This window comes from Ascaphus truei, chromosome 5, assembly GCF_040206685.1.
Source record: "Ascaphus truei isolate aAscTru1 chromosome 5, aAscTru1.hap1, whole genome shotgun sequence".
Classification (NCBI taxonomy): Eukaryota; Metazoa; Chordata; class Amphibia; order Anura; family Ascaphidae; genus Ascaphus; species Ascaphus truei.
This window is the reverse complement of record NC_134487.1, coordinates 278,069,094-278,092,928: the sequence shown is the minus strand read 5'-3', so window position 1 is coordinate 278,092,928 and position 23,835 is coordinate 278,069,094. Positions and strand designations below refer to the sequence as shown.

At 46.9% G+C, this 23,835-nt stretch overlaps 1 protein-coding gene and 1 long non-coding RNA gene across 5 annotated transcripts in view; one reads left to right on the top strand and one right to left on the bottom strand.

Annotated features, from left to right (window-relative positions):
* Nucleotides 1-17,329, bottom strand: part of LOC142495999 (uncharacterized) — a 39,201-nt gene extending 21,872 nt beyond the window's left edge. For 2 of the 3 annotated variants that reach the window (XR_012801879.1, XR_012801880.1), the window contains exon 1: nucleotides 17,187-17,329. This is a non-coding gene — a long non-coding RNA (uncharacterized LOC142495999). Of the gene's footprint in view, nucleotides 1-2,903; nucleotides 3,307-17,186 lie in introns of those variants that run through there. The other variant, XR_012801881.1, reaches the window with a different exon arrangement.
* CLINT1 (clathrin interactor 1) overlaps nucleotides 17,225-23,835 on the top strand; it is a 64,970-nt gene continuing 58,359 nt past the window's right edge. The window contains exon 1 of one of the 2 annotated variants that reach the window (XM_075602203.1): nucleotides 17,225-17,485. In XM_075602203.1, coding sequence (XP_075458318.1) covers nucleotides 17,445-17,485 — 41 coding nt within the window. In that variant the 5' untranslated portion in view covers nucleotides 17,225-17,444. The remainder of the gene's footprint in view (nucleotides 17,486-23,835) is intronic. The other variant, XM_075602202.1, reaches the window with a different exon arrangement.

Genomic DNA, 23,835 nt, shown 5'->3' with positions numbered 1-23,835 from the left:
GCTAAGAAAGTAATATAACATGCAGGGCCGCTGACATCTTTCCCGGGGCCCCGGACAAGAGTTTCCATGGAGCCCCCCGGTGTCTGTAGCCTTGCAATACCCCACCTTTCTTTTATACTCCCCCCTCTCATCTCACACATCTCCTCGCTCTCTCGCCCCCCTCTATTTCTCCCACCCCCCCCCCCTCTCATTCCCCTCCTCCCAAGTATTTCTCCCCCTGTCTTTTACACCCCTTCTCCCCCTCCTACACCCCCTCCCTCATCATGCAGTGATCATTGCCAGGGGAAAAGTGGTCACCTCCTTGTCAGCTGATCATGTGTTGTTTGTGTCCTGACTATTCTCTTCTCTGTGTCATTACAAGAACACCAGAGCACTCATTCATAAACTTTTTATCTCACAAGAGGTGAATGCCACTAACCAATATTACTAGACTTTTCAAAACAACCTCACCGTAACAATCTGATCCCTGAACTTTTATTTGCAGCTGGGGGGGGCGGGGGGGGGGGGCACAAATGCACACTGCTTGGACCCTGGAACTCCAGAAATCCGGCAAACAGCAGCTAAACTGGGATACTACATCTAAACACTAAATCTGAAATGAATGGTGAACTAAACTGACCAGGCCTGCAAAACTGATTTAAAAAAAAAATATACCAAGGGAGTACTAAAGTACACAAGTAAGTACTAAAGAACACACTCGGTGACAATGATTTTATTTGCTTTACCTTTCTTGTATTTTGACATACAAATGACGCAATAAAGATAACATCCTCTCTTTACTCCAGTTCTTTTATAGTTGGCGCACGCACGTGACACACACTTTTTGTGTGTACGGGTCTGTGCTGTAAGCGACAGGCTATGACGCGCACGGGTGTGTGTGAATGTGTGTGTGTGTGTGTGTGTGTGTGTGTGTGTGTGTGTGTGTGTGTGTGTGTGTGTATGTATATGTATATGTATATGTGTGTGTATAGATTGTTTTAAAGTTAATAATTTATTATATATTTAAAAAAAAAAAAAACCAGACATGTGAGAATAAATAATTGATTAACATGTGCAACTTTGATAAATATATATACACACACACATATATACATACACACACATATATACACACATACATACATACATACACACATTGCAGCCTCACTGAGCGGTAGTGGCGCGAATACATACTTTTTTGAGTGTTTCCCCCGATCGGCCAGCTCAACGCTCACTACCGTGCGTGGCCCTAGTTTAGAACGCCTGGATAACCACAGCCAATTATAAGGGCCACTATATTACAGGTCTATGTTCTCTTCTGTACCATATCCCCTCTCCAATCCTATCTTATTCTTCTATTGTAACTTTAACAAAATAAATGAGTTTCAAAATATGTATGTATGTATATATGCAAATGTAAATACAACTGTATGCTCATCTGCATGTCTTAGGCAGGTCTGCTACCCCGCCTTTCCCCATTATCACCCAGCACACAGCACTTCCACTGCAGCAAGGGATTCTGGGAAATGACATGCAAATGAGCACACAGTGCCACTTTTTGCTTCAAAAACCATATTTAACATGGTTCCCTATAGGCTTAAGCTTGCTGCATGGTCACAGCTTTGAGCACAGCCAGGGTTAAGCTGCATACCCAGAAAACCACCCACAGACAGCTGTTTCGACCTTAATGGGTCTCATCAGTGTGGGGTTGATTAACTGGGTATGCAAAGAAGCTAAAGGATGGGCCAACCATAATACTGAGTTAAGTTATGGTGAGTAAAAAAAGTGACAAAAACCCTCCACAGCAAAGCAAATATGCAAATGTAAATACAACTGTATGCTCATCTGCATGTCTTAGGCAGGTCTGCAACCCCGCCTTTCCCCATTATCACCCAGCATACAGCACTTCCACTGCAGCAAGGGATTCTGGGAAATGACATGCAAATGAGCACACAGTGCTTATATATAAAACCATATACTGTACATGGTCACTAACAGGTTAAAGCAGAAATTCCAGCCTCTCTCTTTTTTTGTTAAACACCCCCCCATTATTTAAAGAATGGAATGTAGGGTGTCCTCAGATCTGAAGCGTGATATTGTCAGCTCTGAGGATCCCCTGGTTCATAAAATACTTAATGGTGAAGGTAAGAATATCTTACTGGTACTTTTACCGGTAATTCGGAAACCACGGGGAACCCTGAGCTGAAAATAGTACAGTTCAGAACTGGGGATCCCATGGTTCCCATCCTGTTCTAACCTGTCCGTTTTGGGCAGATCCTTTCTCTGTAGCCAGCATCAGAGAGAGGGGAAGGAAGGATGGTTTAAGTGGTAGTATACATTTTAGGTTGTTGAGTAATTGAGAGGGAGTAACAAGATCTGGACTAATAGTTAGACCCAGGAAGGTGACAACGAAAAGAGCATGGTGTCCCCATTGAGTAGTCAAAAGGCAAGTGGCTAGAATTACGTGTTATTTTGCAGGTAGACAGTACTTCAGGGGGATCAGTTGTCCCCTGAGACTTGTAATCCCAGGCTGCGTACATTGACACTACGCCCGTGCGGAGGCTGAGGGAAAGCGGGTGCTTTCCCTGGCCATGGTATGCGCGACGGCCATGGGCGTGTCTAGGGGCGTGCCAGTGACGTAGTGGAGCTGGTTTACCCTCATTGGGCGAACCGCTCATGTGACCGTCCCATCGCGCTAAGAAATCAGTTTTAACAGGTTTCTTGCGCAACGCGTGCCCCCTCCCGCTTCCACGCTCACGCGCCCGCACACCGTATAGACGCGATCACTGCCTTTAGGCAGTCTGATCGGTCAGCGTGCAGACGCGTCCGTGCATACGTCCATACCATGGATGCAGCTTTAGAAAATAAGCCCTGCTCCATCTAATAAATGATAACTCTAGTCCGAGCTCTAGCAGAAGTCTCACCTTGGGTAGCCCTGCATAATGTCATGGGGAGCGACTGGCAGGCTGGAGTCCAATGGCTGGGACAGGCTAGCAGGCATGTAGTGATGGTGAGGAAACTGGCAGAGGTCAGGGCTGGCAGCAAGCAGATAACAATGGTCAACAAACAGGTCAGGGCTGGAGAGAGGCAAGCGACATGAAGCCTGAAAAAGTCTGGTAACACAGCAAAAGGCAGAGAGCTTGTACAAAGGAAGAACCACAATAAACAGGAAACAGGAAGTGGGTGCCTTATAAAGGCCTGGTTGAGGCTAAGGGACAGATGCCAGGTATTAGGCAACCAGCAGACACAGACAGTTCTCTGCATGAACAGCAGCAGTCCAGGTGGCAGACCGGGAGAACTCAAGGTTCAATACCCGTCAGGGACATCTGTTACATTACTCCCCCTTCTAAGGAACGTGCTTCTGACGATACTGTTTTTGGTTTGGCCGGATACTTATTATGAAAGGCCTTAACCAGGTGTGGAGCATGGACATCCTCCTGTGGCTCCCAAGATCTCTCTTCAGGACCATAGCACATCCACTGCACCAGATACTGCTGTCTAAAGATTCTGGAGTCTAGGATCTTTTTCTACAATGAACTCCTCCTCGCTATCAACCTAGACGGGGTTAGGATGGGGACGGATGCATCCTGTGAAGTTATTCTCCAGGAACGGCTTCAGCAGGGAGGAGTGGAACATAGGTTGACTTCTCATGGAGTCAGGGAGTTGTAACTGAAAGGATACTGGGTTGATCTGGAATCACATTTTGAAAGGGCCTGTAGGAGACGAGTGCAGAGGTATGACCAGGGAGACATATATTGGGGACAATAAACCTTGGCTTTTATTCAGCCCGCAGGGAGCACACAAAATAAACAAAACAGCCTATCCCCCTGTAGGGACTAACTCACTCTCCCAGTCCATATCTGAAGGGCTGGGAGGATAGGCCTCTTACCAGCCTCTGACCCCAAAGTCCAAAGAGGTACCTGTATGCAGGGGGCTCTTTATATCAGTCTTTGGGTTGGTATCCGTGGTCCACCTGTGTCCTGGAATAGAGGGTCTGGTTCCTTGGGATATTGCTGGCAACACAGTTCTTCTGTGCTTAAGACAACCCTGTGCAGTTTGTGCAGCACACCTTTAAACCTGCTTGATGAACCAGGTGGAGATTGGTTCATTGACTCTAGCTGCTATTAACCAGCTCCTTGCTGGACTCATCAGCTACGGACAGGCTTTTGGTGTGCTGCCTATTTAAACCGGAGAAAGTCTCTGGTCACAGCGCCTATAAACTTTTGTACACGTTTCCTAGTGGGAATCTTCAGGCATAAGTTTTTCCTTGACAGCCAAACTTTCTCTCCTACTCACAACACGGGGACTGATCTGCGGTGCTGGTCAGTGTTTCCTTTGTATCGATGCTGAGCATCCCAAAGAATCGTTTTCAGGGTTTCCTGGATCTCTTATAGCGAAGTCTCTCTGAGACAGCGGGCACGGTACAGGAGAAAGATAAGTGAGGAATGAAGGTTGGATGATACCCATAGTTAGCAAAGAATGGTGTTTGCTGGGTTAAGCTATGCAGTCTGGTGTTTTAGAACTCAGCGAGAGACAAGAATTCAACCCAGTTATCCTCGAGATGGTCAACAAAACAACAGAAGTATTGCTCCAGAGTCTGTTTTGTCTCCGTCTGGCTGTTTGACTGGGGGGGGGTGAAAGCCGGAGGATAGAACTTGAAAGTAAACTGCACCCTATGGGACTCCGTGAATTAGAAAGATTTCTCGGATTATTAACCTTGGCAGTCTTATCTGCTGTGGGGTGAACCTTGGTGGCAATAAAGTGGCTCATGTCAGTGAGCCGGTCCACCACAATCACGATCGCACTGCATCCTGTGGATGGAAGCAATTCCACAATAAATTCCACAGAAATTGACCCCCAAGGACGTGTAGACACAGGGAGTGGCTGTAGCAGGCCATGGGGGGAGGCACAAGGTGTCTTATTCCTGGCACAGGTTTCATAGGAAAGGAAAAATTTATGGACGTCTTGCGACAGTTTGGGCCACCAGAAAGAGCGGGACAAAAGCTCCTGTGTCTTGTGGAGGCCAGCAGGTTTAGAATCATGCATCAGTTGAAGGGCTTTCAACCTTACTTTCTCCGGAATGAACAGATGGTCTTGGAAGATTCAAAGGCCATTATTTAAGAAGGGCTTGTCTGAATAGGCTCCTTTAATGTGTGACCTGTGTCAGAGAAAAAGGTGACGCCAAGGAAATGTCTCTTGGGCAGAATAGTTTCCTCTCATTCAAAATTTGAAGAGGACTTAGGCGAAAACCTGGATCGAGCGTTTGCTTTCCCATTTCTTATAGCCAGGGAGGTACACGATCAGGAAATTGAATCGAGAAAAGAGCCCCCCGTGCTTGTTGGACGGACAGTCTCTTTGCTGATCGAATAAATTCTAAGTTCTGATGCTCAGTAAGGACGGTAACCAGGTGAGTGGCTCCTTCTATGAGGTGTCTCCACTTAGGCTACGCATATAGTGCCGGCGACGTCAGGCTACGGTCACTGGAAAAATCAAATTGAGATGACTTCCAGCGATCGTGACCAAGCCGTCGCGCTTACTATAAGCGCACGCGACGGCGGCAATGCATTTGTTTTGACGCGACGTCGCTGTCGCCGGCACGATAAGCGCAGCCTAAGAAAAGGCGGATTTGATGGCTAAGAGCGCCTTGTTCCCAATGTCATAGTTATTTTCCACTGAAGACATGTGTATTAATAAAATGCGCTAGAGTGAAGGAGATCATAGGTCCAATCCTTTGAGAAAGGATAGCTCGGATGACAGAGTCGGAAGCGTCTATCTCCACTATGAATGGAAGTTCGGGGTTCAGATGAACGAGGACAGGAGCTGAAGCAAAGAGAGACTACACTCATTCAAACACCGAATTAGCTTCCGTGACCACTTAAACGGAATATATTTTCGGGTGAGTCGAGTAACAGGACCACTTAGGCCAGAGAAATGTTTGATGATCACTGTCATAGAAGACCAGTACTCTTTAACGTGATTAAGCACCAGACAGGACACTAATCAAATAAATGGGTGTTTATTTCGGCCGGAGCCAACAGATACAGCACAAAGTCACCTAACAGAGCTATACTCACTGCACACAGGGAATACAGGTGGGAATCCTAGCAATCCTAGGTTCCTGGTCCCACCAAAAGGGCTTACCCAGCACAGTTTCACTCCTTTGGGGGATCAGGAACTCTAGGCAGCGCTGGATGCAAGTCACAGTCAGGCAAATTTAAATCGCATGCTTCAGAAAGGCACGCAGCCTTGTCTTGGGGTGTCTCTGGCACAACCTCAGAGTACACCATTTAACCCATCTACATGCCAATCCAGGAATGATCTGTGGAACTGAGATCAGCCGCCCCTTTTCTAGATTCCTGTCTCCATAGGAAATCATGGAGAAAGGGTGGCGAACCTATCACAGCATGGTTGCTACGCGGGTCATTCACAGAGCGAGCTACATAGACAAATCAGGGCTGTGGGGAAATCAAACCAACCACTGAGACCCCAGTCAGTTGGGACTTAAAACCTCAGGGTCCTATTTCAGCTAGATACCTCTTGTGGATATTGATCACTCAGTCTGTGCAGAACAATGGCCCTGCCAGAGTCACGGTTCCCCAGGCTTGAGTACACACTCCTCCCCCTCCAGTCCTAGCAATTGCCATTTCTCCAGACATGTCGGCTGAACCCTTGAACTAAGGGTTTCTCAGCCCTGCATGTCCAGAGACATTAGCTATGCTCTAAAACACATTTTCATGCTTGCAGTTACATTACACACAGAAAATAAAGGTTTACCCATACATCCACATAATATATTTGGCCAGATGAGCCACAATAGGATGTATACACAGGGCAAACCTGTATATTCATCCAGACGATAGGGCAATGGCTGGGCTTCACCTTAATTATAAGAGTTTGAGGACAAGCTTTGTAAAGATCTTGGCAGACCTTAAGCTTTCCAGTTCTGTAATCAATGGTGGTGGGCATCTATTTTTAATTGTGATGTTTTTCAGTTCCTGAAAGTCAATGCAAGGGCATAAGGAGCCTTATTTTTCCCCAACAAAGAAGAAAGTGGCCCCAGCAGGAGAGGTAGAGCATCAGATGAAACCTTTAGACATGTTCTCTTGTAAGTACTCTCGCAGGACTTGTAACTCAGGTTTGGGCACCTGGCAGCAATTCAATTGCAAGCTGAATCCTGTCAAAGAAAAACCGTCACTCCACAGGTCTTTTCAATATCAAAAAAGTGCTTGTATTGTGGACGGGTGGACGTTTTGGTCCAAATGCAGTCCTTTGTCAGGCGATTTAGCAATTCAATTGGACAGTCATATGGTCAGTATGGAGGGAGCATAAATCTGCATTTCTTTTGTCACACACAACAAATGTACCAGATCGGGTGGAGGAAATGCTGCACATTGTCATTCTATCAGGTGATGCTTTTTGAGAGCAGGCAACAGAGTTCACAGTGTCCTGAGGAAAAAGTGGAAGATCTAATTTTCCTGTTGATTTGAGGATTATGGACCACCAGCCATTGAATACCCAGAATAACTAGAAACCGAGGTGAAGAAATTAGGTTACATTTTTTTTTTTATCTCTTCTTGATGGCCGAGCTCTACTATGAGGGTTAGATTACCAGTTTCATGTGTAACAGGACCAGAGCTTAGTGGAGAACCCTCGACTACCTTCCATCATCTTCACAGTATCTTTGGGCCTGGACAAAATCAAGCTCATCTTAGGAACTTTCATGGACCTCGAATTTGACAAACGCACCTGAGTCAATCATAGCAGTGGTAGAGATGCATTGAGTACCTTCCTTAGGAATGATATTCAAAAGTAAATGGGGATACCTGATGGGTACATTGCTATTCTCGAGTGGTGAAGAATACGGGTTGTGACAGAGACGGTAGCTGGTCAGAGGTAACAATATTCATGGTACTCGAACTTTGTGGACCTTGATTGGACAAAGTCATCCTAGACTTATTAGGACAACTGGCTAGATAATCCCCAATGTTGCCACAATACAATCATACGTTTTCTGAGTGAAGTTGGCTTCTTTTCTCAGAGCCAATTGGTCCTCGAACAGTATTTACCTACATTGGTTCAGCTTTTGGAGCTGAGGAAACTGTCGTTCTTAACACCATTTGTAGTGGAGGAAGTAGTAAAACTTCTTAAATCAGGATTGCCGGAGGTGAAAGCTTGTCTCTCTAGTGTCCTCTCTGAAATCCTTAGGGCTATCTGGATACAGAGACAAACACAGTCTTCCATTACCGTTGGAGCAACAATCCTAGCAAGTTCATTCTTTATCAGATCGGACTAGTCTCTGCGAAAATGGAACCTCTGTGCTGCTTCGTTCCAGGTTGTGTCAGTTATCCATCTACAGCATTCTGTGGCATAACCAGCAGCTGTACAGTTGCCCTGGTGCAGGTTTATCCGAATTGCTTCTAGTGCAACGATTAGGGTCATGAAACATGAGGCTCATATCATCCAGGAAGTCTTGTAGGATCCTTAATAGAGGACTATCTTGTCCAAGAGAGGGGATACCCAGGAGAGGGCCTCATCTTTAATAAGGAAACAATCAGTCCTATTTTAGCCCATCCGTAGTATAGATGGCGGGCTGCATCTGAAAATGGAGTCTGCACTGGTTTAGGAATCCTTTGAACTGGAGCAATCGGACTATGAATATGCACAACTTGGTCTCGCAGAATTGAGGGAGTAGCAGGGTAGCGCATAGTTCCTGCAGCCGAGTTTCTGCATTGCCAAGTTGAGTAAGTACATGCCTCAGTTGTTCCTGTCGGCCTGTAATATTGTGCTATGGTGGTCACTTGAATCAAAGCACATCCTGTTCCAGCATGCTCCATAAAGGGCCTGTTTATTCTGTCACGGGGAGCGACTACAGGGCTGGAGTCCAGTGGCTGGGACAGGCTAGCAGGCATGTGGCAATGGTCAGGAAACAGGCAGAGGTCAGGGATTGCAAGCAAGCAGTGGCGGGCTGCATCTGAAAATGGAGTCTGCACTGGTTTAGGAATCCTCTGAACTGGAGCAATCAGACTATGAATATGCACAACTTGGTCTCGCAGAATCGAGGGAGTAGCAGGTTAGCACATAGTTCCTGCAGCAGAGTTTCTACGTTGCCAAGTTGAGTAAGTACATGCCTCAGTTGTTCCTGAAAGCCTGTAATATCGTGCTATGGTGGTCACTTGTTGAGTCAAAGCAGATCCTGTTCCAGCATGCTCCATAAAGGGCCTGTTTATTCTGTCACGGGGAGCGACTGCAGGGCTGGAGTCCAGTGGCTGGGACAGGCTAGCAGGCATGTGGCAATGCTCAGGAAACAGGCAGATGTCACGGATTGCGACAAGCAGGTAGCGATGGTCAGTAAACAGGGTCAGGGCTGCGAGATAGAGGCAAGCAAGGTGAAATCCGAAAGGGTCTGGTACACAGCAAACAGTAAAGGCACGAAAAGGCAGCGGGCTTATCCAAAGGGAGAACCACAATAAGCAGGCGCAGAAAGTGGATGCCTCTTAAAGGCCTGGCTGAGGCTAAGGGACAGGTGTCGGGTACTAGGTAATCAGCAGACACAGTCAATTCTCTGCAGGAATAGCAGTCGGCAAAAGAGCAGTTACGGTAGCAGACCGGGAGAACTCCACCATTAGAACGAGAGAGACCAGAGCTCAGGGACATCCCTGACACATAACCACATAAAGCCAAGTGACTTCCCTGTAGTGGGAACCCAGAAATCTTGGTGGGTTAAGATAATGATTACTGTTGCAGTTGTTTTGTTTATTTATTTATTGTTGAGGTTGCTTAATAAAAAAAACCTCTATATTTTATAAAAGTCCCTGGCGCCCTTTTCAATCTTTGTCCTCTTTCCTCCCTGCTAATGATCCCAGTACGCTGTGGCCAGCAGTGAGTAAAGACACTCAATGTAAAACAACCACACCGAGTTTGGAGCAGGGGAGCCTGGTTCAATTCTCTGTGTCAGCTCCTTGTCACCTTGTGCAAGTCACTTTATCTCCCTGTGCCTCAGGCACAAACCAATATATTGTAAGCTCTACGGTGAGGAGAGGGGGTGGGGGGTGGCGTGTCTGCAAAATTTATCTGTATAGCGCAACATAAAACTAGCAGGGCTATACAAGAAAAAAAAAATTGTTATTATTAAGTCAGTATCTACACTGATGGGTAAGCTACATATATAAACCAGGGCCAAACATCATCTTGAAAAAAATGAAGTTTACAGAGTGTGAGGAATTGAATGGGACCCGCATTTTTAGGCAAAACTGATTCCCATTAAAAGTAACACACAGGTGAAAATTGGGAATAAAGGCAGATCAATACACTGATCAATCCCATTATTTAATAATTGTGTATTTTTGGTTGTTAAAGTAGACCATACGTATCAATCTAGTTGTCAGGGACATAACACCCATTCAAGCAAAAAAAAAGCACAGGCTTCTAATTTCAGCAACATATAACATGGTCATCCTCCCACATTGGCTTACAATGTATTCGTGACATTCTCCATATGGAAGAGGTGGTGAGTGTGTATGACTCCCACAAATAAAGAGAAGTGTGTGTATATATTATTACTTTTCACTGAGGAACTTGAGCACTCACATTTTTCCTTCATAATGCTAAGGAAACCTTGTTTCTGTTTTTTTTTTGCCTGTATTTCATTGCACTGAATCACAGAAAGCATTATGCTTCATTCATTTAACCTTTCAGCCAGTTTCACATATTTCACAAAATTGAATCCACATGACATTATGAAATAATATACTGTACATTGTTTAAAAAAATGCAAATAAATGACTTTCATATTAGGATCAAAATTTAGAATGTCACTAGTAAATTGTAAGCCAACATGGGAGGAGTGCAGGATTTGTGTAATGTGTTATATATATAGAACGGTATTGTCTATTTATTTTTGATATATATATATATACACACAAACATATACATACAACATACATATATCTATACAATAATTCTAAGTTGTCTGTATGTCAGAAGCATCGAAATCTCACAAACGGCACCACGTAGCTTTCAGTGGACATTCTGCTGCGGATTTGTAGGTCAACGCAACTATTTTGAGCTTCCAATGTCACTCACCTCCCAAATTATGGACATTCTAACTTTCCCTCGGGTGTCCTGCAAATCTGTTACGAGCAGGAGCAGGGGGCGTGGCTACGAAGGGAGGAGGCGTGTCCTTGCCTGGATTATGTGTGGGGGAGATGTGCCAGCGGTGGGGAGGGGGGGAGATGTGCTAGCAGGGGGGGGGGGGGAGATTTGGCAGCAGCGAGGGGAGATAGACCAACAGGGATGACGGGGTTGGCGCTCCTGTGACGCGCTGTCGGTGCGGGAGGAGGAGCGCCTCTGCAGCAGCTCAGTGGTGAGGAGCCAGGGCCGGTGTGATGAGGATTCAAGACTGGGTTATGACGTCGTCGGAGCGGGGCTTTTACGTCGCTTGAAATCAGCTGCGCCGGGTCTGGGTGTGATGGGCATGAGGCAGGCGGGAGACCTGTGACCGGCGCGCAGCAGAGTGAGGAGGGGGAGGGAATCACAGTGTGATGCAGGTACAGGGGGAGGGGATCAGAGTGGTGCAGGTACAGGGGGAGGGAATCACAGTGTGGTGCAGGTACAGGGGGAGGGAATCACAGTGTGGTGCAGGTACAGGGAGAGGGAATCACAGTGTGGTGCAGGCACAGGGGGAGGGGATCAGAGTGGTGCAGGTACAGGGGGAGGGAATCACAGTGTGGTGTAGGTACAGGGGGGGGGGAAAATCACAGTGTGGTGCAGGTACAGGGGGAGGGGATCAGAGTGGTGCAGGTACAGGGGGAGGGAATCACAGTGTGGTGCAGGTACAGGGGGAGGGAATCACAGTGTGGTGCAGGTACAGGGAGAGGGAATCACAGTGTGGTGCAGGCACAGGGGGAGGGAATCACAGTGTGGTGCAGGTACAGGAGGAGGGAATCACAGTGTGGTGCAGGTACAGTGGGAGGGAATCACAGTGTGGTGCAGGTACAGGGGGAGGGAATCACAGTGTGGTGCAGGTACAGGAGGAGGGAATCACAGTGTGATGCAGGTACAGGGGGAGGGAATCACAGTGTGGTGCAGGTACAGGGGGAGGGAATCACAATGTGGTGCAGGTACAGGGGGAGGGAATCACAGTGTGGTGCAGGTACAGGGGGAGGGAATCACAGTGTGGTGCAGGTACAGGGGGAGGGAATCACAGTGTGGTGCAGGTACAGGGGGAGGGAATCACAGTGTGGTGCAGGTACAGGGGGAGGGAATCACAGTGTGGTGCAGGTACAGGGGGAGGGAATCAGAGTGGTGCAGGTACAGGGGGAGGGGATCACAGTGTGATGCAGGTACAGGGGGAGGGAATCACAGTGTGGTGCAGGTACAGGGGGAGGGAATCACAATGTGGTGCAGGTACAGGGGGAGGGGATCAGAGTGAGGTGCAGGTACAGGGGGAGGGAATCACAGTGTGGTGCAGGTACAGGGGGAGGGAATCAGAGTGGTGCAGGTACAAGGGGAGGGGATCACAGTGTGATGCAGGTACAGGGGGAGGGAATCACAGTGTGGTGCAGGTACAGGGGGAGGGAATCACAATGTGGTGCAGGTACAGGGGGAAGGGATCAGAGTGAGGTGCAGGTACAGGGGATCACAGTGTGGTGCAGGTACAGGGGGAGGGAATCACAGTGTGGTGCAGGTACAGGGGGAGGGAATCACAGTGTGGTGCAGGTACAGGGGGAGGGAATCACAGTGTGGTGCAGGTACAGGGGGAGGGAATCAGAGTGGTGCAGGTACAGGGGGAGGGGATCACAGTGTGATGCAGGTACAGGGGGAGGGAATCACAGTGTGGTGCAGGTACAGGGGGAGGGAATCACAATGTGGTGCAGGTACAGGGGGAGGGGATCAGAGTGAGGTGCAGGTACAGGGGGAGGGAATCACAGTGTGGTGCAGGTACAGGGGGAGGGAATCACAGTGTGGTGCAGGTACAGGGGGAGGGAATCACAGTGTGGTGCAGGTACAGGGGGAGGGAATCACAGTGAGGTGCAGGTACAGGGGGAGGGAATCACAGTGTGGTGAAGGTACAGGGAGAGGGAATCACAGTGTGATGCAGGTACAGGGGGAGGGGATCAGAGTGGTGCAGGTACAGGGGGAGGGAATCACAGTGTGGTGCAGGTACAGGGGGAGGGAATCACAGTGTGGTGCAGGTACAGGGGGAGGGGATCAGAGTGTGGTGCAGGTACAGGGGGAGGGAATCACAGTGTGGTGCAGGTACAGGGGGAGGGGATCAGAGTGTGGTGCAGGTACAGGGGGAGGGGATCAGAGTGAGGTGCCGGTACAGGGGGAGGGAATCACAGTGTGGCGCAGGTACAGGGGGAGGAAATCAGTGTGGTGCAGGTACAGGAGGAGGGAATCACAGTGTGGTGCAGGTACAGGGGGAGGGAATCACAGTGTGGTGCAGGTACAGGGGGAGGGAATCACAGTGTGGCGCAGGTACAGGGGGAGGAAATCAGTGTGGTGCAGGTACAGGAGGAGGGAATCACAGTGTGGTGCAGGTACAGGGGGAGGGAATCACAGTGTGATGCAGGTACAGGGGGAGGGGGATCAGAGTGGTGCAGGTACAGGGGGAGGGAATCACAGTGTGGTGCAGGTTCAGGGGGAGGGAATCACAGTGTGGTGCAGGTACAGGGGGAGGGAATCACAGTGTGATGCAGGTACAGGGGGAGAGAATCACAGTGTGGTGCAGGTACAGGGGGAGGGGATCAGAGTGGTGCAGGTACAGGGGGAGGGAATCACAGTGTGGTGCAGGCACAGGGGGAGGGAATCACAGTGTGGTGCAGGTACAGGGGGAGGGAATCACAGTGTGGTGCAGGTACAGGGGGAGGGAATCACAGTGTGGTGCAGGTACAGGGGGAGGGAATCACAGTGTGATGCAGGTACAGGGGGAGGGGATCAGAGTGGTGCAGGTACAGGGGGAGGGAATCAGTGTGGTGCAGGTACAGGGGGAGGGAATCACAGTGTGGTGTAGGTACAGAGGGAGGGAATCACAGTGTGGTGCAGGTACAGGGGGAGGGAATCACAGTGTGGTGCAGGTACAGTGGGAGGGAATCACAGTGTGGTGCAGGTACAGGGGGAGGGAATCACAGTGTGGTGCAGGTACAGGGGGAGGGAATCACAGTGTGGTGCAGGTACAGGGGGAGGGAATCACAGTGTGGTGCAGGTACAGGGGATCAGAGTGGTGCAGGTACAGGGGGAGGGAATCACAGTGTGGTGCAGGCACAGGGGGAGGGAATCACAGTGTGGTGCAGGTACAGGGGGAGGGAATCACAGTGTGGTGCAGGTACAGGGGGAGGGAATCACAGTGTGGTGCAGGTACAGGGGGAGGGAATCACAGTGTGGTGCAGGTACAGGGGATAAGAGTGGTGCAGGTACAGGGGGAGGGAATCACAGTGTGGTGCAGGCACAGGGGCTGTTTCCCCCCACTTTGGAACTTTACCATTTACACCTGCACATAAAATAGGCTATCAAAGTTCAAGAACTAAAATGACTGAAATATGATTGCAGGCGACTTCACTTCTTCCGTATCAGGTCATGTGATTACCCAGAATCCCTGTCGGCAGTGGAAGGATTGACTTCAACAGGGTTGCAGACCTGTCTGAGACATGCATAAGCACCACAAATGGTATTTTTATTCATGGGTCACGTAATGGAATTTAGAGGGGATTCTTGACCACCAATACACGTTATCACACCACGATCCCGCATTAACTGCCATTCAAGTCAAATTTTCTCAGATGCATCTGGTCTGTTGCATCAATACAGCAATACAATTGAGGAAGAGACCAACAAGCAAAGGTCGGAGTGGGTTTAAAAAAAAGTGGTGGTTCTTTGTCTATTTTATTTGTAACTAGCTGATATACCCGGCGTTGCCAGGGATTTAATTTTCCCGCTCCCCCTCTCTTTCTCCCCATTCACCTCTCTCTCCCCCCCATTCCCCTCTCTGCCCCCTCTCTCTTTCTACCCCGTTCACCCTTGCATCTCACATCACTCTCCCCCCTTTGAAATAAAGGTCTATATTTATTAAACATTGGGGCAGAGTATTTTTTACTTTATTTTAGAACAATTTAGGCAACATTTATACGACCTACATTAATTAAATTAATACTAATCCCTCTTCCTTAAAAAAAAGGAAGTGCAATTGTAAATTTGCGATAAAAAAAGTGTGTTGTACTTTGGGTGCAAAAATAAAAAAGTAATGTTACTCCGTAGAAGAGAAAACAAAGCGTCCTGGAGCCAAGTATAAAAATGGTATTGACAGGAATAAAAAGTCTATGAACACTTACAATGAGGTAACTGATTGCTACTTGCCGGGCCAGCCGAGCATCCAGGAGGGCTCAACGACGTGCAGCTCGGTGCCCCGCAAACTGGGGCATATCCGGTGCTGCAAGTTAGAGCGTCCGGCACTTCATGGTTTCGTCAGCAGCTTCTAGCTCTGACGTGATCAGCTCTAATGTGTCTGACAGTGTGAGCTGTATTAGACACCGAGCAGGAACAGCTATGGCGCAATATGACCACTATGCGTTTCGCACGGCTTGTGCTTCATAGCCAATCGAAACGGCTTTTTATACTTACCGCCTGTGCGCTTTATGTTTTCTCTTTCACGTTCTGGAGATCCCCCTTCTGCAATATCTTGAGGAGCCTGGAGTGCTCCAACACAATAGCAGCAAGGAGATACAAGTTGCATGGAACCCCCCCCCCCCCCAAAAAAACCAACTTACCTGCAAACTCTGGAAGCACGAGCGCGGTTTCACCTTTCAACAATGTTACTCTGTACCATAACACTTCGACCTCTGCATACCCTGCAACTGTACCCATTTTATTTATATATTAACAGATGTGAACACAGCGACTTTCTGTGATGATCACTGATTTGGAGTCACTCATTTTTAGCATCTCATAGACCAGGGGTGCACAAACTTTTTCATTTGCGCCCAACTGCCTGCTCTCTCTCTCTCCCCCCCCCCCCACGTCTCCGGCAGTCTGACGTCATGTGTTGTCACATTGCTATGGCAACGCGATGTCATATGACCCCTGCTGCGGCATTTGACGCTGTGTTGCCATGGCGACGCGTCGCCAGAAGCCGCCGGAGACAAGGTAAGGGAACTTAGAGAGCGATTCCCGGCATTTCATTTAAATGCTTTGGGGAAGAGCACAGGGCCTCTGTAACCGCCACGCCACCCAGTTTGTGCACCCGTCAGACAACAGTAAAGTCTCACTGAATAAAACGAGCACATGTCCATGAGAAATGCCAACTGACTCCAAACCGCGTTGCTTTTGGTCCTTGGAGTCTGCCGTCTCTGTATCAGTACCTACAAGTAAATCCAGAAATACATGTTATATCGGTAAAATAATCTTTGCCTATAATAAATTGCGTGTCACAGATTCCTCACAGGTAGGGTGACCAGACGTCCCGATTTAGCCAGGACAGTCCTGGTTTTTAAGCCTTTGTCACGACTTTTTGGGCCACTGTCCTGGTTTTTAATCGGCGCCAGCCACGCCAGCAGCACTTACCGACCGGACATGCGCATGCGAGATCAGCACTTGCCGGCCGCACATGCATGAAATGTGTCCCGGCTTTTCCAGGGACGTGGCCATGACCTCACACGGCTGGTTCGCCCTCATTGGCTGAACCGCCGCCAGGGGCGTGGCCACCCCTCCCTCGCAACTTCTAAATTCAATCTCAATGTCTTTGGGAAAAAAACAGTTGTACAGCGCGGCTGCACCTTCCGCCCGAAGGTGTGTACTGGGCCCAGCCCCATTGAGGGGCAGTGTTTCTTCGCGCAGCACCCAGCACTGGGGCTGCGGCTTAAAGCTATCCCTGCTTCAGCACAGGTTCAGTCATTGATCTAGCCACCTGTCCTGAAGCAGGGATAGCATCCAAACCTGACCTGTTGGTGGCACTTGAGGACTGGCGTTGGCCACCCCCAAAATAGGACATACTTGAAAATGAGAGGTGCCCCTCAGTGTAGATTCCTGGTAAAATATCTTCGAAATAAAAATAGCCAACATCACAGTGTCAGCCACTCCCCAGTGCCTGTAACCATCCAAATCTCTGCACATTTATACAGCTTTATAGTGACGTCACCGTCACTTAAAGGACACTCCTCCTGAGTGTGACGCAGAGAGGACACTTCCGCCACTGATGAAGCTTGGTCACTCACCTGCCGCCGGTGACCTCACCCGATAGGCGGGGCCCAAACCGCCTGCACTTGCGCGGTGTGGACGGCGAGCGGGGAGGGGAAAGCTCCAGTGCGCATGTGCGGGCGGTGGTGGTGACGTGTTCGGTGGCGGCACGGAGGAGGGAGAGTTGGTGCGCCTGCGCAGTGTGCGACGTCGTCTCCGGTACAGAGAGAGCGCGAGCGTGTGTGTGTTCGCGTGAGTCCCCCGGGGGCCCCCAGGAACGGATCGGCAGCGTAACGATGCTCAACATGTGGAAAGTGCGGGAGCTGGTGGATAAAGCGTGAGTCCGAGGGGGGGTCATGAGGGGAATCCTGGACCGGTCTGAACCGGCACTGCAGAGCAGGCCTGTCAGGTGTCACTCACAGGGACTGGACCTCACCCACCTTTCCCAGTCCGACATTATCCTCATACACTTCTGTATTATATCCTCCGAGTCTAATAATTATTATATTTTTAATGCAGGACCCCCCCCCACCCCCCCCAAAAAAATAATAAACCTGATATATATACACACATATACACACACACACATATATATACACATCACAAATATATATATATATATATATATATACACACACACACACACACACACACACACACACACACACACACATCATACAGGAACTATGTTTTGTGTGGGGGTGCTGTACATACGAAATCTGTAACCTACCTTACTATAATGTAAAAATGTATACACCCAAAGATGGCTGCAACACCACCCCTGCACCCTGACTTCCAGCCCCCATATATATATTATTATATTGCGCTGACTGTGTACGCAGCGTTGTACATATAATTTTTGCAGGCACAATGAGTCCCTGCCCAGCTTACAATTTATGTATTTGTTAAATGTGGGCCATAGTTGGGATCATGTCCCATTTCTCACCTATTGCTTGACATACTTGAAAACGAGAGGAAACTATTACTTCCTGGTAAAACATTTTATAAATAAAAATAACTTTTTCTTTCCCCCCTCTCCCAACCAGGGTTTACCCTTTTCGTGCATAGAGATCAAACAATCCATTGCTTCACAATACTCTTCCTTGCAGTCTTATTGGCGTTATTACAATGTCATGAATATCATATTTTGGTCGAACCCAAATCTGTAATGTGGCTCTTTGAATCATGACACGTGCAGTTACAACCTGGTTAGTTTGATTAGATCACTATACAGCAGACCCTTTTTATAATTATCAATGAGTTATCTTAAGAAAAAAATGTATTCAATGCAAAGAATAAGCAATTTTGAAAAAGGAATAGGTTCAGAAAAATACGTGTGTATTAGGGTGTTTAAGTATCCTAAGCCAGGGGTTTGCAAACTCCCTAATCTGCGCCCCCCCCCCCCCTGCCTGCTCTCCTCCTCGATCGCGCCTCCCATCACCTCTAATGTTGCGTCAAATGACGCTGCGGGGTCATGTGACGTCACCCGCGGCATCATCTGATGCCTCGTTGCCATAGAGACGTGTGCCTGAAGCCGGGTAAGTAAGTTTACAGAGGCCTTGCGCTCCCAGCGCGGGGCCTCTGTAAACGCCGTGCCCCAGTTTGCGCACCCCTGTCCTAAGCATTTGCCAAAGAAGATTCTCCACTGAGTGAACATGTTGTGTATCCTTCGTTTACATTTACGTCCCTGTGCCTTTTTATTGTCATTTTATGAATAAGACCCCATATCGTCACACTCGGATATGTATAAAATGGGTATATAGACACTGGTAGAGATATTTCTGCTGGCATGTAGTTGTTTTTAACCCTCCCTCATTTATAGACTGATCTTTGACTGAACGACTGAATAAGAAAGGCCACGTGAGTGTAGCAAACATAATGCAATACATAACTTGTGAATGGATTTAGAATTATAGCAGCTTTACATTCTCTTGTTAGGCCCAGATCTACAAAGCCCAGTTAAATCAGGGCTCATAACGTGACGTTGCCTAAAACAAGAATAGATGTCAGTTCCTTGACTTAACATGCCATCTTCCAAGCGAATTATATGCAAAACCAACCGGTGTTCTGCATCTCATTAGTATAGGCTTAATGTCACATTACTGTAGTATAACGCTGAGTTATCTTACAAAAAGTGATATTAAGTATGTCTAAGGCCTTGTCCAGGGTTATTGCTGGCGCGCTGAGGCTGAGGGAAAGCGGGTGCTTTCCCTAGCCTTAGACAGAGCGCCGTCCGTGGGCGTGTCGGCAGGCGGGCCAGTGACGTCACGGAGCTGGTTCACCCTCATTGGGCGAACCGCTCACGTGACCGGCCCTGCGCTCCGGCAAGCGCTTGATTTTAAAATTTCACTAAGACCTACGCTTCCGCGCCCTTGCGGAAGCGTAGGCGAGCCCCTACTAAAGCCGCTCTCATTGCGGCTGTAGGGGCTCACTGGTAAGACCATGCCCGAGGCCTTAGAGTTACTCCAAACCAGACCATGAAATAGGTCTTTAAGTCACTGAGAGGAGAGGGAAATAATGACAGGAAATAACACTAGGTTAAAGAATGCCTAACTGTGGTGTTATACCTATCCAGACCCTACAAAGCCCTATTTCAGTTTCTGGACCTTTGACCTATGGCAACTTTAAGTCCCAGCGTTAACAGACTTTAGTGGATGTGCAGTATCATCTGCATATCGTCACGAACTGCCGTTACATTTACCACTGTGCTCTTTAGGGGAAAAAACATGACCTAACCTTGTTATCCTTTGAAGATACACTGTTAGTATTAACGTGACATTAATTTGGGTTCACACCTAGGTACCTTAACAGAGCTTTGCTGATCTGGTCCAAACTAGGTTAAAATCAGATTTGCCAACTTGATAATCTGAATGTTAGTTTTATAACTAATATAGAGTTTTCTTGTGTAGTAACGACAGTAGTGCCAATAAAAATGACATTAATAACATTTATGCAAAAATTTAATTATTCTCGGCCTGTTGGCAAATCTCAAAGGTTCACTCTGACATGGGTTTGTTTTTTGTTTATCAGAATGTCTGGTTATTTGTAAGTGTACACATCTGATCTTTCAGTTCCCTGAATATTATCATAGAACGAACATTCTGTCTGTATTCATAAGTGTCATGTGAGATGCTATATCTAAAGGATACAATACCTCCCATGCCATAACAGTTCTGTAAATATTTTTCGAGTATGTGTGCATGTTACACTTATTCCATTTGCACTTCTTTATCTGTCCTGTAATTGTACAGTGTTGGCTAAACAGGATCTCCAACTGTCCTCCCTGTCTCGTGACAAAATGTAGGGAACTAACCATACAAAGATATGCTGATATAACAGCATGCTATAGCAAATGGAAGAACCAAACAATATGCCTGCTCACAGCAAGACAGCAAGACCTGACGGCATTATTGGGATTTGATCTATCGGTACCAGCTTAGTGGCCGGTCTCATTAGCCTTATTTTATGAAAAATCTATTTTTATATTTAAAAAGGGAATGTACATAACATCAACATTTAGAAAATATTAAATTGGATTTGTACATATGTCTTACTGTATGTGCAAATATGTCTTGGTGTGAGCTGAAAATCTTAAATTTTGCCAAAATTACTATAGTACATTTGCCTGTCAAATATGGCCTTTAACACCATCACTACCAGACTAGCCAGTAAAAGTATTGCTTTGCAATGCATTACTGGCTTTTTGGCAGCAAATGGGAGAATGCCGCCCTTCTCTTAAGTGAGGTTTCAAATGAATGTAGAGGCTGGCTTTTTGGGGGGCGGGGAATAATGGGTGGACCACTCCACTAAACATTACAAAGAACACATTTCACTGGTTGTTAAACAATACTAATGTTGAATCCTTTTGATGTGTTGATTAATGCCTTTTGCCTGTATTGCTGTTTCCTGAAAAGAACACCTGCTGTTTTAGTAGTCTCCAACATATAGACCCAAGGCCAGGATTTAATAAGCTCCGGTACAGGGTATCGCAGTCTGTTTCCACACTCGCTGCCATTGACTTGAATGGCCATTGACTTGAATGGCCCTTAACACTGGATCAAGCTGCAATACCCTGTATTGGAGCCTACTGAATCTCCTCCTAAATGTCTCTTAGCCACGAACTCTGAGGACAGGTGCATCAAGGACAGATGAACATCAAGATAGCGGCAAGTAGAGATGCATTACGTGACAAGGCTATCGAGTCTACCCTTAAATCTGCATTACTCTGCGATAGTTGCAATGCCAGGTGTGAGTTCCTATGTTGGTTTTTAACAAGCTTAGGAAAAAATGCAAAACCAAAACAGGGGTCTAGTAGAGGACCCAGGTGGGATCTGCATAATATTTGTAATTTGATTTTTAAATCTCACAAAAAGCACATTCATTGACACACGCAAGGTTTAAGAATCTCATATCTGACCCCTTCCTTAAGTAGTTCCACTTTGCAACATGAATTGTAGTCACATAAAAAGAGGCTTCGGGTATGAGACGTTCCTTCCCGTTTGCATTTTTTTGTTGTAAAAGTTAAGGTATAATTTATGGCTTTAAAAAAAAAAAAAAAAAAAATTGGTGCCAAAAGTCAAACTCAGAACAGATAATATAGATTATACAACAACAGTAATTTGTATCAATCCGTATATTTTGGCCTAGTTAGTCTTGACTAGTTTGTTTTTATGCAGAAAGCCTAAAGAATGTTACAGTAATTCCAAAGTTGCATTAAAGCAGCTCTCAAAAAAACAATCACAGTTATGGTAACTGCTGGTGTGACCATGGATAAAAAAAGGAACACACACAACCTAATGTGTGGGATTGAGTTCTTAAGCAGTTACTATGTATTCATGCTTGTGTATGTAACTGAAAATCCGGGGACTCAGCACAGACATTCCCATAAACACAGTCCCTCACCTTTTTAACTTCTGTAAAGCAGAAAAGTGAAGCCCTTTGGAATCTGTGTTAAGGTGTGAAAATGTTTACTTTGATACACTGCACCTTCTTTCTTTGGTTGTGGTTATATCAAATTCAAGAAACCACTAATCCAATTTCTTTAAAAATTGTGAACACACTGTTAGATTCATGAAATAACTGCAACCTGCTACTAATCTATTTCTGCCACTGACTGGTGTCCCACTGGTTTTCCGGCAGTGTAAGAAATGATGTCTTGAGACATAATGGATGTCATCAGCATATGTTTTAGCTTGCTAAGTATGAGTAACTTATTACAGTATGTATGTCTTTATTTATATAGCGCCATTAATGTACGCTTCACAACAGTAATACACGTGACAATCATATAAATAACAAATAATATAAATAACACAGAGAAGTGCTTCAGAAATAAAAGTAACATTTAGGAAAAGGAGTCCCTGCTCTGAAGAGCTTACAATCTAATTAGTTGGTAGGAAGAACGTAGAGACAGTAGGAGGGGGTTCTGGTAAGTGCGTCTGCAAGGGGCCAAGGTTTATGTATGAGGTGTTAATTATCAGTCATGGAGCTACTCGTATGCTTCCTTAAGCAGTTTTGTTTTAAGGTGGGTCTTAAATGTGGATAGAGAGGGTGCTAGCCAGATATTGAGGGGAAGGGCATTCCAGAGGTGTGGGGCAGTCAGTGAGAAAGGTTTAAGGAGGAAGAGGGCTTTAGATACAAAAGGGGTAGAGAGAAGACATCCTTGAGCTGAACGCAAGAGTGGGGATGGTGTATAGCGAGAAATTAGGGCTGAGATGTAAGGATGAGTAGAAGAGTGTATAGCTTTAAAAGTAAGGAGGAGAGTTTTGTGTGATTCGGGATTTGATAAGCCAGGAGATGGATTTCAGCAGGGGAGACTCCAAGACAGATTTCGGAAACAGTAGAGTGATTCTGGCAGCAGCATTTAGGATATTGTAGGGGAGACAGGTGAGAGGCATGAAGGCCAGACAGCAGGAGGTTACAGTTGTCGAGATAGGAGAGAATGAGGGTCTGTGTCAGAGTTTGCAGTCGAGCAACAGAGAAAAGGGCATATCTTTGTAATACTGCGGAGGAAAAAAACGTTAGTTTTTTGCTATCTTTTTGATTGTGAGACGAGAATGTGAGAGAGGAGTCGAGTGTGACCCCTATGCAGCGTGCTTGGGCAACTGGATAAATGATAGTACTTTCAACAGTAATGTGGAAGGCGGTAGTAGGGCTAGGTTTGGGAGGAAGTATGAGGAGCGCTGTTTTTGCCATGTTAAATTTAAGTCGGCGGAGGGCCATCCAGGATGATATAGCCGAGAGACATTCAGAAACTTTAGTCTGTACAGCAGGTGTAAGGTCGGGTTGAAAAGTAAATGTGTGTCATAAGCATAGAGGTGATATTTGAACCCAAGAGATGTGATTAGGTCACCTAGAGAGTGTGAAAAGAGAAGGGATCCCAGGACAGAGCCCTGGGGTACCTCCACAGAGAGATCGATAGAGGAGGAGGTGTTAGCAGAAGAGATGCTGAAAGTACAATGGGAGAGGTAAGAGGAGATCCAGGATAGAACTTTGTTACGAATGCCAAGAGAATGTGAAGGAGAAGAGGGTGGTCCACAGTATCAAATGCTGCACAGAGGTCGAGTAGTATGAGCAGAGTGTAATGACCTCTGTCTTTGGCAGCATGGAGGTCATTAGTTATTTTAGTGGGGGCTGTTTTAGTGGAGGGAGCCGTGCGGAAGCCAGATTGTAGAGGGTCTAGGAGAG